Source organism: Typopeltis vanoorti, chromosome 26 (assembly GCF_054136105.1).
Source record: "Typopeltis vanoorti isolate ZY-2024b chromosome 26, IOZ_Tvanoo_1.0, whole genome shotgun sequence".
Taxonomy (NCBI): Eukaryota; Metazoa; Arthropoda; class Arachnida; order Uropygi; family Thelyphonidae; genus Typopeltis; species Typopeltis vanoorti.
In genome coordinates, this window is record NC_143574.1 from 10,501,528 (window position 1) to 10,521,300 (window position 19,773).

General features: G+C 36.0%; 1 protein-coding gene and 1 non-coding gene across 3 annotated transcripts in view; both read left to right on the forward strand.

Annotated features, from left to right (window-relative positions):
• The window catches only part of LOC150092319 (oxysterol-binding protein-related protein 11-like), a 375,890-nt gene that overhangs the window by 32,754 nt on the left and 323,363 nt on the right, over positions 1-19,773 (forward strand). For both annotated transcript variants that reach the window (XM_090415181.1, XM_090415180.1), the window contains 2 exons: positions 315-420; positions 14,565-14,612. In XM_090415181.1, the coding sequence (XP_090271307.1) occupies positions 418-420; positions 14,565-14,612 (51 nt within the window). In that variant the 5' untranslated portion in view covers positions 315-417. The remainder of the gene's footprint in view (positions 1-314; positions 421-14,564; positions 14,613-19,773) is intronic.
• Positions 7,896-7,969, forward strand: TRNAI-AAU (transfer RNA isoleucine (anticodon AAU)). Its single transcript has one exon. It is a non-coding gene; the product is annotated as a tRNA-Ile (tRNA).

Below are 19,773 nucleotides of genomic sequence, written 5' to 3' on the forward strand. Positions count from 1 at the left end.
TGCTAAAGATTCAAATATATCGTGTGATGAAGGCGAGCGGACAATCGCGTAAATAATTTTGATAATTAAAATTTAAATACATTCATTTTATAAATAATGTGAGCAATTATAAATTACAATGAATACTAAGGATTTTAAATATAAATGTCAATTTAAATTGTCCGGAACACTTTAGGTTCCGAAAATCCCCACATATATCTCGCACCATGATTTTAACTTTAATTTTGGGGAAAAAAGTGCGAGTTATATTCCAGTAAATACAGTAATAAGAAATATCATTCTAATTAACTACATCTTTTTTTTTTCTCATATAGAAAACCTTTGGAAGGATTACTTAACAAATACACTAATGTGGTGAAAGGTTGGCAGTATCGATGGTTTGTGCTCAAACCTGACACAGGAATTCTAGAATATTATATGGTATTCTTATATATATTATCTACTTATGTATCTTATTTACTTATTTATATTTTAAAGCTGTAACGACAACATTTCATAACGCTTAGCTAGAAAATTTGTTACTTACACAATTATGTCAAACAAACGAATACACACCTCATATATATAAATAAAACTTTTAATAGCAGTACTGGCTGGCCTAACAGAAGAGGTACCACAGTTATTTTAATATGATAATTTTAATGAGTTTTATTAATCTAAAGAGTGAAAAATATTGCTATCATAAAGTAGACAGAGGAAGAGTCAATTGCAATACTTTGGGTGAGTTATAACAGAAAACATGTAAGCACTTCCCGAAGATGCTTTTACTTATTCTATCACAAAAAAGATCCTACCTGGAGCTAATCCATAAAATTCTTGAAGAAATGATCTTGGATTATGACTTTAAATTGAGAAACTATCTTTCTCTCTATAGCATAGGCTTCCAAAATGGCACAATGAAGTCCTCTTATTATCTGTTTTAGTATATTTATCATCTCCACACATAAGAGGTCCCAAGACTAATGACACAACAGTGCCATGTGTGGGTAAGTGATCGGGTGGAAGAGAAGAATTGGGAAGACTGTTCCAAAGAGCAGAGGTATAGGAAATGAAGACAGAGGATGAAAAGTTGGTTTGATGAGTTTAGAGTTGAACTGTAAATAAGTGTTGACTGGTAGCTGCTCATGCTCATATATGAGTATAGGAAAGTGGAGGAATTGTAGTTGTCAGTGTGAGAGACTGAGGTCCCTCTCTCATATGCTCAGCTCATCATACGGTGACTGAAATGCACTCATTGTGTTTGCATTCACCACACATTCTCTCAGACAATGCATTTCAATCACCCACTACTCTCTCCATTCAAAAAATCTACTGCTCACTGCATTGCTCACACTCACCTTATACAGCTTCCAGGTATAACCTCTCATTCTCCCTATGTCTCCAGATATTCTATAAAAAAAATCTCATCTACGTTAATCTGGTAATTATCCCTAACCAACTTATACATCTCAGTCATGTCTCCAATCTTCCTACTATCCACTAGGCTCTGTAATTTGCATTCTCTCAATCTCTTCTCATATTCTTAATTTCAGATATCAAAAACGGACTCCATCAATCAACTCTGAACCCTCTCCAACATCTCATCACTCTTTTGAAAACCAGGTGACCAAATCTGTGCACAGTAATCCATATGTGGCCTGATCCAAGTCTTGTACAATTGAATTAAAACATCCTTATTTCTACACGTCAGTGTTCTCTGCCTCATTCCCATAATCTGCTGTGTTGTCTGCACAATTTTAGAAAAATGTTCATGAAATTTCAAGTCTGTATCCACCACAATCCCCAAATCCTTCATCTCCTCTAAAATGTCCCCAACCAGTTCTATACTCTGCATCCCATCTTTGCTTCCCAAATTTTAAAACCTTACACTTTGCAACATTAAACTGACATCCATCCCCCCACACACTCGCCCATTCAGATAGTATATTACAACACCTGCTCTACTTCTCATAACTCTCACTAGCTTTGCATTATCTGCAACCATTTAAATTCTTTTCAATGTCATTTAAATGCAAATTAAACAACATGCCCCCCAAAACAGACCCTTGGGGCACACCACTAATGACTTGCTGTTTTTGGGATATCACCCCCCCCCCCCATACACAACCTGCTGATACCTATTGGCCAGCCAATCCAACCACTAATCTATTATCCAACCCCATCTGTTCCAATTTAACTACTGTTTCTCATGTGCAATCTATTGAAAGCCTTTGCAAAATCTAAATATACTACTGTATATGCACACCCCCTTGTCCAATGTATTCATCACCTTGTTATAATAAGTAAGCTGATTGCTAAAACATGATCTTCCTTTAATAAATCTATGCTGTCCATTAAAGAGAATTCAACCCAGTTCTGAATCCTTGTTATACCATCAAGTCCCATGGCCTTGTTGACATCAAGTTTACTCAATTCCTCATATACCTCTTGTTTACTCACTATTATTGGTTCTTCCCTCATTCCTACTGCTCTCAAGTTCTGCATTATGTTACAAAAACATAATGCAGAACCTCTACTACCTCCTCCGTGTTTATCATTCTCCCATTATCTCTGACCAGCATCATCCTCCCATAATCATTCTCCCTTGTACTGGCCACATATAAAAAAAAAAAAAACTCCCTAGAATTTCTTTTAGCATCATTTGCTAACTGCTACGCATACTGCACTTTTGCTACTCTTACCAAATGAGTCCCCTCCCTTGTACTCCTTATGTAACTAATTATCTCCACTTGTCTTGTTCCACCTCCACAATGCCTTTCAGATTCTTCCAGATTGCATACTTCACCTCTGCAGACATCCATTTTACACTTATCTCCTGAAATTTGGAGTACACTCAGTCATTGCCTCCAGATACTTCCTGAGTAGAGGCCAGGCAGCATTGATTTCTTTCCCACCCATTCAATTCCTCTTTTCATATCGCTGCAAGCCTACTCCTGAGATTGTGATGATAACCTGCCTTATAGTTCCACATACACCCTCTGTCCAAAAAGAAACCGAACTTTTCAAAAATAGAAGAAACTAGTGGTGCCACCTGTTGTATCTTTTTGTTGTTGAAGGCGGCAACCTTCATTAGTGTTGTTTATGACATTTGTTTCATTAGAAGCCGAGTTATAGTGCCAAGAGTGACACAGTGTGTTTTGACGAACGGTCGGAAAACAAGTTTCAAACAGAGAACTGTGATTGACTTTCATGTTAAACTTGGTAAAAGTTTTACCAAAATGCTTCAAAAAGCATACGGTGATGAATGCTTATCACTGACTCAAGTTTCCAAGTGGTTTAAGCGATTTCAAAGTGATCGTGAGATACTTGGGGACGATGAAAAGCCGGGCCATCCAAAAACTGGACTGAGCGAAGTTAACATCCAAAAAGTGCGCGATTTCATCAAAAAAAAACCTGAAATCATTCATGAGATTGATTGAAGATGAATTGGGGATTCCAAAATCAACTGTGCACAACATTTTGACCGAGAGTTTGGGCCTTTATAAATTGAATTTGCAATTTGTTTCCCACAAGTTTCCCACATTAAAACCGCATTTTCCAAACTTCCTTGAAATGATTGTTACTGGTGACAAAACTTGGTGTTTTGAGTATGAGCCCGAAACAAAGCTCCAGAGTGCTGAGTGGAAACCACCAGAAGAGGGGCATCCGGAAAAAAGTTGCTTAGAGAAGTCAAAAGTAAAGACAATGCTGATTTGTTTCTACGATTCCAAGGGCATTATCCACAAAGAATTCGTTCCGCCTTGCCAAATGGTCAATGGTGAGTTTTATCTCGAAGTTTTGAAGCAATTGATAGTGAGAATTCTTCCCATATGGCATGAATATCATGGCAGGCACTGGTCACTTTTGCACGATAATGCACCATCTCATCATTCGAACATTATGAGACAGTTTTTGAGCCAAAACTAAGTTTGTGTGTTGGATCACTCGCCGTATTCACCTGATTTAGCACCCTGTGACTTCTTTCTCTTCCACCGACTTCATTTGCCGATGAAAGGAAAGCGATACGACACCATTGTCGTATCGCCACGACCTCAACAGTATCCCAAAAACCGATATAAAAAAACTCGTTTAACAAATTAATTGACCATGCCAAATGCTGTATCGAAGCTGAGGGAGAGTATATTGATTGAAATAAATTATTTGAATAATTATAATTGACCCGTGTTTTATTTTCTATCAAAAGTTCAGTTTCTTTTTGGACAGAGGGTGTATAACTCTTTCTCACAAACATTCTGATATGGCTGGCCACTACCCAAGTTATCGCTACATGATCACTTTCACCAGGATATGACACTTCATTTACGACATCTGATGAGATAATCAAATCCAAGACACTCAATTCACGTGTGGCCTCTGTTATGCAATGCTTAAGGCAGTTGTCCCTTAAAAACTCAAGAAATTCATTCTCTTTGGTTCATCATGCTGTCTTTTCATTCCAGTTTATATTTGGAATACCATGATTGGAATCGCCCATAATGATCACTCTTTTCTTATTAGCCAGACTAATTTGCTTAAACATTTTCTTCTCACTTCCTTCCACATTTCCAGGTGATAATACCCATAGCAATGCCCTACTAAACATTTCATCCAGTCCACCTCCACTTCATACCATACTAATTCAAAACCACTGTCAGTATTTGCTCCTTGCATCTCCACCCTAGATGGGCGCAACTCCTTTGGTCCTCTCTTTTTGCCTTGTCTTCATGAAAAACTACATATCCCTCCATCTCTATTCCTGTCAGAATGTCACCCTCGTTCAATCATGTCTCATTACACCAATAATTTTTGGGCAAATGAATTGTATCAATGCTACAATTTCATTCTTCTTGTTTCAAATACTTCTAGCATTTGTAAACATACACACTAGCTCATTTCTGTTTCTACGAGAAGTCCCACTGACCCCCCCCCACACACACACGTCTTGGATATAGCTTCTCCTTACTCCCTTCCTGTTTATCCTCACTGATATTACACTCCTCCCAAGCCCTTAATGTTATTCCCACATCCTTGACTATGTCAGTCCTTTCTTGTGCCACACACACACATCTACTACTAAAACTATCAGGTCTTACATTCACTTCAGTCAATTTCTCTTGTAGCAACAGTTTCTTCAACTGACTTGCACCATATCCATTCAATTATAGCCAATTTCTTTTATACAGCTCTATCCATTCCTCAAATTCATCCTACACATTCACAAAATGGACTCAACTTGTTATTATCATACCTGGGCAACACAGTGACTACTTTAACCATTCTGCTCATTCTACCTCCCAGAAAGCAGACCATGTTTTCACTCACCACACCTCTTATCATCGAATCCTTGCACATTGCCACTCTCAGATCATTCGATATTTCTTTCCAATCTTTCATCCCACTCTTTCTTAAATTCCCATGCAAATCCCTAATTCTCCTCAGTTCATTCCTCATACATTTAATCTCTTGCCTCATCTTTACCAACTCTGCTTTCATCTCTTCAGTTACTTGCTCAATGCATTTATGCAAATCACATTTTCACTACCTTGCACGTCCACTGTCTTACTGCTAACTCACTGCTAACTATGCTTGCTCTCTCACCACTAACTTGCTGACATCTCTTCATGCTGTCTTACTATTACCATTCAGTCACTCAGTGATACTATCAACTCTGCTTACTACCATACCATCCATGATCTTTTGCCTGCTACCACTTGCATTCAATGATATCTCATAATCCATACTTTCTTACACCCAAACTCTTTCATCTCTCCTATTAATCCTCTCCGCATAAATATCTTCAATCTCTCCCCAAGTGCATACATATTGCATTCATGGCATCTCATCTTTTTCGAAAAATCCATGCCACTTGCTATTGTCTTTTGCACCATCCTATGTTTCACCACCATTTTACTCATGCTCAAAAGCTTGTATACAAGAAACACAAAGAAATTTAATAAATACAGAAATGTAATTACACTAAACACTGCCTACTGATCATAGCTATCATACAACAATATTTAAATAACTAATGATTGCTTTTACCACACAATTTGAAAATTTAAACTTATATTTTCACAGTTTAATATATAATAAGTTTAATATATAAAAATATATTAAACTTATATATTTTTAAACATCTCTAATAACCTAAATGTTATTAGAGATGTTTAAATATTAAATGTTATTAAAAATTTAACATTCCAGAGTGGAGCTGTTTTGTATTTTTTTTAAAATAATTTGTTTTTTTTTTCACTAAAAATGTTTCACTTCAAAGTAAAATGGAGATGGATTGTAGTAAAGAAGTTCAATAAATTAAATTCCAAAGTGAGGTTATGTTCATAATGAATCTTTTAGGTGCTTACACATTTTGCTAACACCTCCTTATTGCAATCATCAGAATCTTTTTATTAAAAACACCTGGATTAAAATCTGATCAGGATGCAAAGAATCATAAGAGTTTCTTTTCAGCTGAAGGTGAGTTGGTGCTTCATGCATAGTTGTGGATTTTCCTCCCAGAGACACATTTTTTTATCTTTCAAAAATAGACAAAGTGGCTGAGAGAGCAGAGGCAATTGACAGATATAATACAGCTATCTTACAGCTGATTTTATTTCATCCTTGAAGGAAAATCAACAAAATTTTATATGATTGTAGACAGTTTATTGTTTGCTGTGTATTAGTAGTTTACCAGTATGTGTTACTTTATGTGGAATCCTATCATTACTCTTCTCAGAAAATGGGTATAACAATCATGAAAATAGCCTGTAATAATTAAAAAAAAAAAAAAAAAAAAGAAAGAAAAAAGTTTTTTTGGAAGAATTCTTCTGTAACAACATCATGCATTACCATAACAGAACCTACAGCTCTTTTTGACTTTATACAGCTATCACTTGATTTATGCAGCTCTCTTTTACAGTAAACAAGTTTGAGTTTATATGGCATGACAATTTTTTGTAATTGTCGTGACATGACAGTTTTCAAAAAAATAATAATCATCTAATTTTCAGCATTTTCGATTTTTTTTTTCCATATGGTAATCTCATGCATGAGAGGTTGGTCAACTTGTAATACATTAATACTGCGCATGGTCAGAAAGTTCAGGAGAAAAAACTTTTAATATTGGATTTGAAGACTTGTAGATTGTGCTCTTTAAAAAGGGAAGATTGTTCCAAAATACAACAACAGAAGGAGTGTGAATGAAGAGGAACAAAAATTTATTCTGGGAGTTTGGAGTGAACTGGGAAGAAAGAGCTGCTGCTGCACCCATTTCAGCTGGTTTGGGAAGAGAGAAGAGAATTTTTGTTGCAAATTATGATGAATGACTAGAAAATGCTAGCAGCAATAATTTAACATATGAAATTGCTCATCATCTCATCTTCCTTTTACCCTCTTTTACCTTGTGGTGTCAAGGGTCAATTGTTCATTTTTCTACAGGATCAATTTTTAGAGAGCTCTTATGAACATTCACACTAAAATGTGAGTATTTAGTTATTTAGTTATTGGATGAGATTTGAGATTTGCATAGAATTAATGGATATTCAGAAACAATGTAATGCCTTGAACAAGAGAGAGAGAGAGAGAGGGAGTTTTTGATCCAAATTCATATGTATGATGAAGGAAACATTTGTAGAAAATGAAGTAGCAGAAACTAAATATCTGTGTGAAAGTGAATGGTATGAATTGGTGAGGATGAGTCATTAAGCAACCTAATTGTTCTTTTCTCTTCAAGGTGAAGAGAAAAGAGCAATTATTAAAGAAAAAACAGAAAAGAACAATTACAAAAGAGCAAGTATTTTTAAATAATAAATTACATGATAACCACAGTAATTAACTTTAATTTTAAACTTTAAACAAGTTTCGTGTAGCGTAATTGGAATGATTGCTGGGCAGCAGGATGTTTCGCAACATATTTTTGTGACCTGTTAGCTCAGTTGGTTAGAGCGTCGTGCTAATAACGCGAAGGTCGTGGGTTCGATCCCCCCACGGGCCAGTAATTTTTTGGTTCGAGGTCTGGAGGTGCAGGAGGAGTGTGTGTTTCGGGTACTGAGTGCTCTGGATGTCAGTAGGGCTGTGGGACTGGATGGTATTTCACCACGAGTTTTGAGAGAATGTGCTAGGGAACTGACAGTACCTTTAGCATGGCTTTTCAATGAAAGTCTGGCTTTGGCAAAGGTGCCCAGGGAGTGGAAGGAGGGTGGGATAGTGCCATTGCATAAGGGTGGTGACAGACTGGAAGTGTCTAATTATAGGCCAGTCTGTGTGTCATCAGTAGTTGTTAAGATCTTGGAGAAAGTAGTGAGGGACCGTATATAGCATTGGGCAGATGAGGGTAATGTTATCTGTGAGAGTCAACATGGATTTGTGAAGGGACGCTCTTGTTTTGGCAATATGCTAGCCTTTTATAATGAAGTTACAAGAACATTAGATGAGGGAAGGGCATATACTGCAATTTTCTTAGACTTGGCGAAGGCATTTGGCGGGGTGCCACATGATGGGCTGATATTTAGGTTGCAGCACATGGGTCTGGATGTCGGATTGGTCAACTGGATTCGGGATTGGCTGTCTGGTGGGTATCGGAGAGTCGTGTATGGTGGAGCAGTTTCCGGGAGGCAGAGGGTTGCAGGTGGGGTCCCACAGGGCTCAGTGCTGGGACCTATATTGTTTAACCTTTATATCAATGACATAGCCAGTGGATTGCAGGGGGATATTCAGTTGTTTGCGGATGATGCGAAGCTGGGAGGGATTATTAGTAGTGGTGTGGATGTGGTAGCCCTGCAGGAGGATTTGGATGGGCTGTATAGATGGGCAGGTGAATGGGGGTGTCGGTTTGATGCAGCAGAATGTAAGGTCTTGAGGTTTGGGAAACATCGATGGGATGCTGCATACTCTATGGGAGGAGTTGTGCTGGAGGGGGTGGGGGGGGACAGGAGATCTGGGGTTGATGATTGATGGAAACCTGAAGTTTAGGGGACATATTGCAAAGGTGGTGAAGGTAACACAGAGGATTGCTGCTATTATGAGAAGGACACTGACCTGCAGAGATAAGAGGGTTATCATTCCGTTGTATAAGTCTCTGATCAGACCATACTTGGACTATTGTTCTCAGATTTGGTCCCCAGGATTTGAAGGGGATAAATTAGGGGACAAAGACGGATGACAAAGATGGTTTCAGGACTGTACAAGGATAGTTATGAGGATCGGCTGAGAGAATGTGGACTGCAGAGTTTGGTGGATAGAAGAAGGAGAGGTGATATGATTGAGACTTTTAAACTGTTGAGAGGTGGTTACAGGGTTGACACTGGGGAGTTCTTTCGCTTGGTTGATCAGCAGGAAGGAGTGATGACAAGAGGCCATCCCTGGAAGTTACGAAAGGAAACTGTGAGCAAGAGGGTAAGGAGTGGTTTCTTTGTGTGGAGGGTGGTTGAGCCGTGGAATGCATTGCCTGATGGAGTGGTGGGAGCGAGAATGGTCAGTGAGTTTAAAGAGTGGTATGATAGACTTTGTGTTTCTCAGGGGGGGATCTCCCCTCGATGAGTCTTGACAGACATTATGTCTTAGGAAGGACCTCCCTCGATGAGTCTTTTGACTCCTTGGAGGCCTGAATAATAATAATAATAATAATAATGAAACAAAAGTACGGATATTTCGTACTGAAAATTGCAGTACAGCATGTAGAAACAAGCAAATCAAAGGGACATAAATACAACGTACATACAGCAGTTGGTGGTTTACCAATTAAAACTGTTCCCATGTGCTAGAAATTAATATTAATAAATAATATTAAAAATATTATTAAAAACTATTTTTGATAGTTACATAAGATAAGAATCTTCCACACTTTTGGGAAAGAGAGAGACAATCGCTCTGATTCAGATTTGGCCGATGTAAAAGGGCTTCGCAACTTTCTTTGAAAAGGTGTTCATATTTAAACCTACATCTATGGAGAAGATGAGCTTTATCTTACTGGATATTGTGTTTAGTGTCAATACTATGTTGTGCCAGACCAGACTTTTGAGGTTTCATGTATTTGATATAATATTGATGTTCATTAATTTTTTTTTTTTCACACAGAACAACCTGTTTGTAAGTATGTTAGATTACATTCACACAGTATCTGGTAAATGCCCAATAATGATAGAGGTACCAGTTTGTCTTTTGTAGATGGCAATAGACGAGAAATTTTGTTGATTAGAAAATATGTGGGAATTAGATGATACTTCTTCAAAATTTTACAAATCAGTAGAATTTTGAAGTTATCAAAAGTCTTTAATTAATAGACCACATAAGGTGTGCTCCTCTCCCTCAAGCTTACAACAAGAACTTCTCACTATTAAAACGTTAATGGAATTTAATGGTACAACCTTAATCTAATCCAGCAGATAATTGATTCCTATGTTCCACCACCTCAGGATTCTTCAACAGACCGCAGGGTTCCAATCTCTTATGTTTCTGGCATCTTGGAACCGATTGGTAGAATTTTGGAGAAGTATCATCTCATTCCCACATATTTTCTGATCAACAAAATTTCTCATCTGTTGCCATCTACAAAAGACAAACTGGCAAATCTATCATTAGCCAGTGTTTACCAGATACTATGTGAATGTAATCTAACATACTTTGGACAAATAGGCCTTTCTGTGGGAAAAAAGAATTAGTGAACATCAATATTATATTGAATATATGAAACCTTGAAAGTGTAGTCTGGCATAACATGGTATCGACACAAAACACAGTATCCAGTGGGATGAAGCTCGTTCTCCATAGAAGCAGGTTTAATATGAATACCTTTTCAAAGAAAGTTGCAAAGCCCTTTTAAATTGACCAAATCTGAATCAGAGCGATTGTCTCTTCCCCCCCCCCCCCAAAGGTGTGGGAGATTCTTATCTTACGTAGCCATCAAATATAGTTTTTAATAATATTTATGACTTTAATGCCAAAATAGGATGTGGAAAAGAAAATGAAAGTTTATAGTACCACATGGCATGGGAGAAAGAAATAGAAGAAGAGAGAGATTAGCTGAATTTGCTGCAGCTGAACAACTCTTTATCATGAACACTTTTTTCAACAAACGCCCAGGAAGAAGATGGACTTGGCAATCACCAAATGGAAACACAAAAATGAAATTGACTAAATTTTAACAGACTGTAAAAGACTGGTACAAAATGTTGGCACAATAGGCGAAACATACTTCAACATAGATTCTGACCACAGACTTCTTAGAGCCACTATAAGAATAGACCACAAAAAAAAAAAAAAAAACATATCAGGGCAACATCAAACCACAAAAGGCAACCCAAACAAATAGACTACCACAAGTTCAGGAAGTACATAGAAGAGACCGAATGGACTACTAAGAACTGTTACATAAATGATAACTATATTGACTTTATTAATAAATTCAACAAGTGCAAGAAAAATCAGAAATTCCTGTGAAACAAAAGAAAAGAGAACAACTCTCACCTTAAACTATAGAACTACTGAAAAAGAGAAAAGAACTGAAGAAATCTGAAGAAAATTTTCTAGAATACAAAATTATCTGTAAGGAAAAGAATTCCTAAGACTACAAAGCTTTCAGGATACAAAAACTAAGAGAAGCAGTGCAGGCAAAAACCAACCTGAAAAAAATAGAGAAAGACTTCAAATTTAAACAGTCAATTCCATCTGCTTTACTCAAAAGGATAGAAGAAATTGTGTAGAATTTTTATAAAGATCTCTATGCATCTAAGTGCCAAGTTTCAGAACCTACCATTCCAAAACCAAGCAATATACCAGTTGTTCTTCTAGAAGAAATAGAATGCCCTTAAGAAAATGAGTAAAGGTAAACCCTCAGGACTTGATCATGTTAAGGCTGAAGAAATCCAACAAGGTGGACTGATTATTTTCAAAGCCTTGGCTGCCAGATTCACGTGGTACCTCAAAGAAAGAAAGATTCCAGAGGAATGGAAGACCTCAAAAACCATACTTCTATTCAAAAAAGGGAACAAGGAAGACATAAAAAACTGTCGTCCAATCTGTCTACTCTCTCATATATATAAAATCATGAACAGAATAATACTAAACAGAATCCAAAACACTTGAAGACAACTCCAATAGAGAGCAGGCAGGATTCAGAAGAGGAATCTCCACAATAGATCATATCCAGGTCATTTCACAACTAACAGAAAAATGCAGAGAATACTGAATCCCTCTGTTTCCTCTTTATTGATTTTAAAAAAGCATTTGATACCATAGAACACAATGCAGTCATCAGTGCCTTACTGGAAATAAATGTGGACCCTACTTACATCCACATGATAAACAAAAATCAGATCACACAAATAACCCTATTTGATCAACCTATAAATATAGATATAAAGAGAGGGGGTCTGCCAAGATGATGTGATCTCCCCAAATCTATTTACCAGCACTTTAGAATACATTCTGAAAAAAAAAAGACATAAATGGAGGAATAAGCATAGATGGTGAAGAACTACAAATCCTTATGTTTACTGATGATCTAGTACTGATATCTTACGACCCAAAAGACCTAGAAGAAATGGGTGAAAAAATATGCACACACAGCAGTAAGATAGTCTTAGAAATGAATCTAGAAAAAAAAACAAAATGGATCAAAAACATCTACACAAGTGACAGTCACCTATGTATTAATAACATCCATATAGAACAAGTTGACTCCTACAATTACTTAGGAAAACAATAAAAATGAATAATGATTTATCTGAAGAACTAGCAAAAAGAAAGAAAGCTGCATGGATATCATTCAACAGACTAAAAGAAACACTTACAGATCCAAATCTTGACATCTCTGCGAAGTCAAAATTATTTAATAGTGACGTATTTAACAGGTGCCATCAATAGTAAGAACGAAAGAAAAGGTTTTCTTAGGAATAAGAGAGGACTGAGTTTTATTAGTACTGAAATAAACACTATCAGAACACTACTAAAGAATGATTTGAAAATCAGATTTTAAGGTTGTAGAAGTTGATATTCTGGATTTCTGACAACAATGCACTACACATTAGTGCATTGTTGTCAGATGAGAAGTGACAATTTCACATGTCAGATGAATATCACTGCCCCACTTATTGGAGTCTAGAAAGTTAGTCACTTTAAAAAAAGTTGTGTTTAGTCTCTAGAGCAGGATTTCTGGATTGTGTAAAAAAAATCAATAAAAATACAAGGCATGTATAAAATTAGGGGGGAAAAAACTTAACCCACTTATAGTAGTAATGTACTGTAGGTTCACAATCTTTAGCGGATGGGAGTTGCATAATAAATAAAAAAGTGAGGAAAAGGACTGCATTGCATCAGCAAAACTGTGGATGGATTTGCAGTCAACTAGAAAAGTCATTGATGTATAGAAAAGAGAGTGAAAGAGAGAGAGAGTGGGTTGACAGCTTTCTCTGTAGTTGCACATCATGTGCAACTACAGAGAAAGCTGTCAACCCACTTGTAGAAGCCAAGACTAAATGATGGAATTACTAGGCATTTGTGCCAAACACAGTGCAATGTTTTAGAGATATGAAGAACATCTTGAGATTTCCCAAACTTTCTCAAGGCATTTGTCTACAGATGGGTGACATAAACAAAAAAAAGATTTCCTATTGATTGGTAATAAAAGAATTTCTAGCAATTATTTTTTAGTTGGGAGGTTTCTAGGTAGTGTAGAGTTGAGTGTTAATGGATTCCACTGTTTAGAAAAAATAAGAAAGAAATTGGAATGTAATTTAGTGTTCAAGATTTATCACACTCTCTTTTAGGAATGAGTTTGAATTTGCAGGATAGCTATCATTGGAATAGGAGAGAATAAAAAGGTGATGTAAACAAAATCAATTCTGGAGTAGAAACCTCCAGACAGGCAAAAATGCTATAAGGAACAGCAGACTTTAGACATCCAGTTTGGACAAAATACTTTTGATTTCTCTGCAAAAAAATCAAAGTGTGTATTTTGAAGTTGTATGTTTGGAATGTTAGGAGGATATTTACTGAGATTGCTGCTTGCAAGAATTAGAGGAGTAATAACCTAGGAGATTGGCTTTCTCTGTGATAGAATTATCCAAGTGTGAAACGGATGGAAGCAACAGTTAAACAAAAGTTGCAGTCCACAGCTTTTGCAAAGACTAGAAAACATGACTGCCATTTGGACATTATGAAAGTTTCTTGGTTTTTTTGTAATCAGTTATGTATGTGGCTTGCAAATAATTTAAGCACAAACAGAAAATGCACGTGGAGATTTGTATGCAAGCCAATTATAGTATGCTTGTTCTTCTCAAACATCTTTTCAAACCATCGTTTAAGAGAGAAGAATTTAAAGTGGAATGGGGAAATGAATATTTCTATACCAATGAAAATTGTTTCAGTGATGTGTTAAGTGCAATGTTTGGAAAGCAGTATAAATAAAGAAAGCAGTAAAATTAAACTATGGAAATCAGTCAACAATTTTAGTCATTTATTCTGCAGACACGTATGTGGAAACAGGTAAGATTAATTAAAAATGCTTTAAATAGCATGAAGAGATTGTTTAATTATTCTGCTATGCTTAAAAGACTTTTAGAGATGATTTTACAGAAAGTTTTGTTTTTTAGGTGGATGAAATAAAGAAATTGAGACCAAGAGGAGCAATTCTTTTAGCTGTAAGTAAAAGATAATACATTATAAAAGATGCTCCACCTAGATAGGACTTTAGTGTCACCCACATGGTTGGGCTTAGTATAGTGTGTTATTTATTTTTGATGTTACATTAGTGTTTTTGTAATCCCTGAAGATGTCTCATTTACTGAGATGAAATATATAGGAAGTATTAAATTCTGTTTTAATCCTTTCTGAGTGCTGTATACAATCCATTAAGCCTCCAATATGATGTCCTCACAGCACTTAAGCCTCTACACACGGATTATAAAAGATGCTTTTATCTTTTATCATGATTCATAACATAATTCACATAGTATGAAACAACACCAAGGGAAAAATATAATTAATATAGTTATGGAGGCAGATGTATTTCTGTTATTCTTCAAAGCAGATCTCCTAGTTTGACCATAACATGATAATTTGCAAGAAAGGAATCTTGTAAACACCCAGAACGGAAAAGGGAAGGAGAGGATCCTTAAGAGATGATTACAACCAGCTTCAGATGAGGTTTGAAAGCAGTGTACAGTTTTTATTTCTTTAAACTTCTGGTATTTTTCTGAAGTGCTCTGGATATTGGACTAGTGATAGCATTACTGTAATTGTGTGTTGAGGGGGATGTCAGGAGATGGAAGGAACAAGTATTTAGTTGATCATTTTGGCATTGTATCCAATGGATACAATGCCAAAACTGTTTGCTTTGCAAAATTCAAGGAATCTATTACCTTTTCATTTCTTGCATCAATCCCAAATTTTCTGATTACTCCTTCCATATCCTCAGAATACTTGCCTATTTTTGCATTGAAGTCTCCCATTACTATCAATATCTGTATATGGGAGGGAAGAAACTAAAAGGGTCGAGTTTTTTCACTACTTCGGGAGTCAGGATGTGACATTTTTTAGAAAACCTTTTAATGTTTTTTTTCAGAGAATTGGTAGGATCATAATACAATGGTTTGTAAATGATGTAGTCTCTGAGCAATACATTCATTCAACCATAAAGTCAGTTTGGTGAAGCAGGCTGTATTGTCTTAGAATGACTGTCCTCCAGATCTTTGGCAATTAATACGGCCATACTTATTGAGGTTTGAGGAGTGTTTCACAGCTGATGCTGATTCTAAAAATAGTTTCTCAGACTTATGGCATCCTCAAAACACTCACACACACACAGATCCTGGGCTATTTGTTCAAATGACACAACCCTTGAAACTGAACTTGGGTACCTTTGCAATACTTTTTAGCTAATGACTTCAACCCTTATGAAATATATAAAATACTGCATGCCCCCCCCCCTGCAATCACACGTGCAACCAACACCTAATATCACAGCAAAATCATTCCCATCTCAAAAGCTAAAGTTCTCCACAAATATAATCTCTATACCACTTTCAAGCATCTCATTCAACTAGCTATCTTCATCCATTCTCCTGAGGATGATCATCTTCATTCTTTTTCACATCCTGGAGCATTTATTTAAATGCTCCAGCTGGTACTTGCAGTTTAGCCTACTTTGGACTGATAGACTGGGTTAACATCTGCCTTATAGAACACAAATTACATCCATAGTCATCTGTATGGCAAGTCAGAACTGGCAGACCATGCTGGGTATTTCATCAAACAGGATTAAATGAAAGAAGGCATCTTTATTATTATATTGAAGTCCATGTAGGTCTGAGATACTGTTTTTAAATACTGTGTATATGTGTACACACTTGCTTGTATGCAGTTAGTATTATTTATGACACATATACATATATATGCAATGCAATTTATACTATTGGTATAATTTAATTTTTATTTACTAAATTATTCCTTATAAACTGTCTTTTACATTCTTGTAAAGCTATGCTCACCTCTGTCCATTGGCTATGTTTATTTATTACTGTCTTAATCATTGTTTACAATTTCCCATGGATTCCTAATAGTATCATGTGACTGTCTGGAGAGGGACAGAAAGCAAGCATAACATCTGTTATCATTCCTTTCTGACTTCACATAATTCTCCATTCTTTTTGCATATTCATATCTGCTGATGTGATGAGATACTCATCACAAAATATTTGTTTTATCTTAAATACTTTATTTTTCTTTATGTAATTTGTGTGTATAGGAAGTTTGTCATGTCTGTGAATTACATCAGTATTAATAATGATTATTAGACCTCCAGGGAGTCAGAGTCATTGAGGGAGACAATGCATACCCACACCAGCTGTCATATCTTTTCTTTAAACTCATTTACACTACATGCATTCACTACTTCAACAGGTAAACTGCTACGCTCATGCATGACTATGAGAGAAAAATCTAGCTCTTATCCTTTTCTTAACTGCACAGAAACTTATTATAATTCCATATAATAAAAAATTTTATTAACCAATATCATATAATTCTTCCTCAAAAACTTAACATCTGGTATATCACCCTTGTTTCATCTGTCTACAGTGTCTGTAGTCCACATACTTTCAATTTATCCTCATAATCTACATTCTATAATCCCAATATGAACTTTGTAACTCTGCTTTGCAGCCTTTCCTCAGCTTTATCCATTTGAAACTCAGAAGACCAAATATGCACACAGTAGTAGAGGTGTGGTCATATCAAGGCCTTTTAAAGTGGCAAAATGACTTGTATGTCAATGTTCATTTCAACATTACAGTTATCCTCCAAGTTGTATTTGCAATTTTTATTATATGACCTTTGCACTTCAATGTTCTGTCCATTAACTCCAAGATATATATCCTTGTCGTTTATTTCAAGCATAATCTCATCAATATAATATGATGTTGGATATTGCATCACATCAAAATGCATAAGTTTACATAAGTAGCATCTCTGATTACTCTTCCTATCTTTGCATCATCAGCAAACACCTGAAGATCTCCTGTTAGTCTCTTTCCAATAATGGTCCAGGACTGATCCCTGACACACACATCATTGGTCACCTTAAATCTGACAGATTCACATCCCCAGTATATCACTTTCTGATACTTCTCTATCAGCCACCCACTTATCCAAGCCAGTAGCTTGGATAAGTGGGTGGAAATTTCCATTCTGCTTTGGAAATACCAATCTTATATTCTCTAGTTTATGCAACAGCGTTTCAAAGATCTAACCAGTTTGGCTGAGCATTCTTTTATCCCATCTTTCCTGATTGCCTAATCCTTATCCAAATTATGCAACAGGTCTAGAACCTTCTCATGCATTTCTATTTCTTCATCCAATGTAGTGGTAGCACTCTGCACTATGTGTGCTATGTTACATACACCAGGTTGATAGATCTTGAAGTGAGAACTCATTATTTGAACTACCTCATCTACTTCTGATACTATGATATTGTCTACATTCAGTAAAGTTGTTCTTCCACAGTCACAAATTATGCCTTTAGCTTGTGCAGCCAAAGGCATAATTATTTCATTATGTCTCTCACTGTTATTCTTGCAGTATTCGTTCCCCTATGATCTTCTTATGGATCTCTTGTTTAATGAGATTGCACATCCATTTCACTCCCATTCTATTTGTTTTTCAAACTCTAGGGACACATTTAAATACAGCATGATTTAAGCTTCTTTTCAAAGCTTCCCATGCACTGCTGATATCCTTCCCATTCAACAACTGATACCATGGAACCAAGGATAGTACTCTTCTGAGTTTACCATAATTTCTAGATTTGTACTTCAGCATATAACCTTCCCAGGTCAGTACATCATGATCACTTTGTCACCAACTGGTGACAAAATAGCTGTATCCTTAACTGAGACACCTTCTGGTGCTATAATTAAATCTAATTCTTTGTCCTCAAGTTGCTTCTTTCACATTCTACTTTGGAAAGTTGTCATGCAACAGCTCGATAAATTCTCCTTCTTTCTTTTCATGACTTTTTCTCTGATAACCAATCAACATTCAGATAATTTAAGTCACCCATAATAATTATTCACTTAGTACAATTTCCCATGTACATATTTTTCACACCAGCCGGATAGCTTCAAACTCATTGCCACATGGGAAATTATTACTGTCATTGCTTTCATGTGTTTCTATCCTAACTGGTTTCAAGTCATCTGATATCATTAGTGGTACTCTGCCTTCTCTCCTATCTTTTTTTGTCATTAAAATTATTGTATCCTTTGCACTTAATTCTGGTTACAACATCCTACTCTGAGCCAGGTTTGGCTAATACCAACAATTTTAGGCCACAATGTGTTGACCAAAGCAACTGATTCAATTACTTTGCTTCTAATGCTGCTGGCATTTGAGTATTGACATAACAAGTTACCTCCTTATTTAAATCCACTATCTGCTTGACCCAATTGGGCAGTCTTTCTCTTCATCCTCCTCTCTCTCTCTCACACACACTTCCCAAAATAATAATGCCATTTCCATCACAAAACTTAGATACAAATCCCTGTTGAAAATTGTGATTTCTCAACTATTTTTGTTTAGTTGAAAATCTGAAGTGGACAAATCTTAAATCTAGTCTGGCCTTAATCTAGTTTGTTCTTAGTCTCTTTTCATATACATAGCTTATATAAATCTTAACTGGAATACTGAGCAGAGGAAATTCCTCTGCAATTCTGACATACAGTTTTATTTCCCTTTTTATAAATGGGTACTATGATAACTATGCTCCATTCATCAAAATTCGACCTTCTGTCCAAATCTTCTGAATTATGCAGTGTAATCACTGTGAAACTTTTATATCTTTGTATTTGATCATTTTTGGTTCAGATTATCATCAACTCCTTCATAATCATTTAAATACCATCATCATTGATGGTATTTAAATGATTAAATTAAATAAACCAGAAACCTTTCTGTGTTTCTGGTTTCTCACATGTTTTTTCAATTCATATATTGATAATGTGTAGTTTGGGCAATTCAGGTGGATAGTGGTGCCCTCCCATGGACTTAGAGGTTGCCAGCTGGGGTTCTGTTAGGAATTGATGACTGTAGGTGGTGCACATCATTTATATTGCTGTTTAGGCCACAAATGTTGAAGTCAATATGGAAACTTTTTTGTAAGAATTAATGTTGGTGGGTTTTGTAATTTTTGTTGTTTATGTTTTTATAAATTGTCTTTGTGGCAGAATTTTTATGATCCATAGTAAAATTGTATTTTGTTGAGTTGTAATCCATTATAGGTGAGGAGGAAGAGATAATGAGGAATAG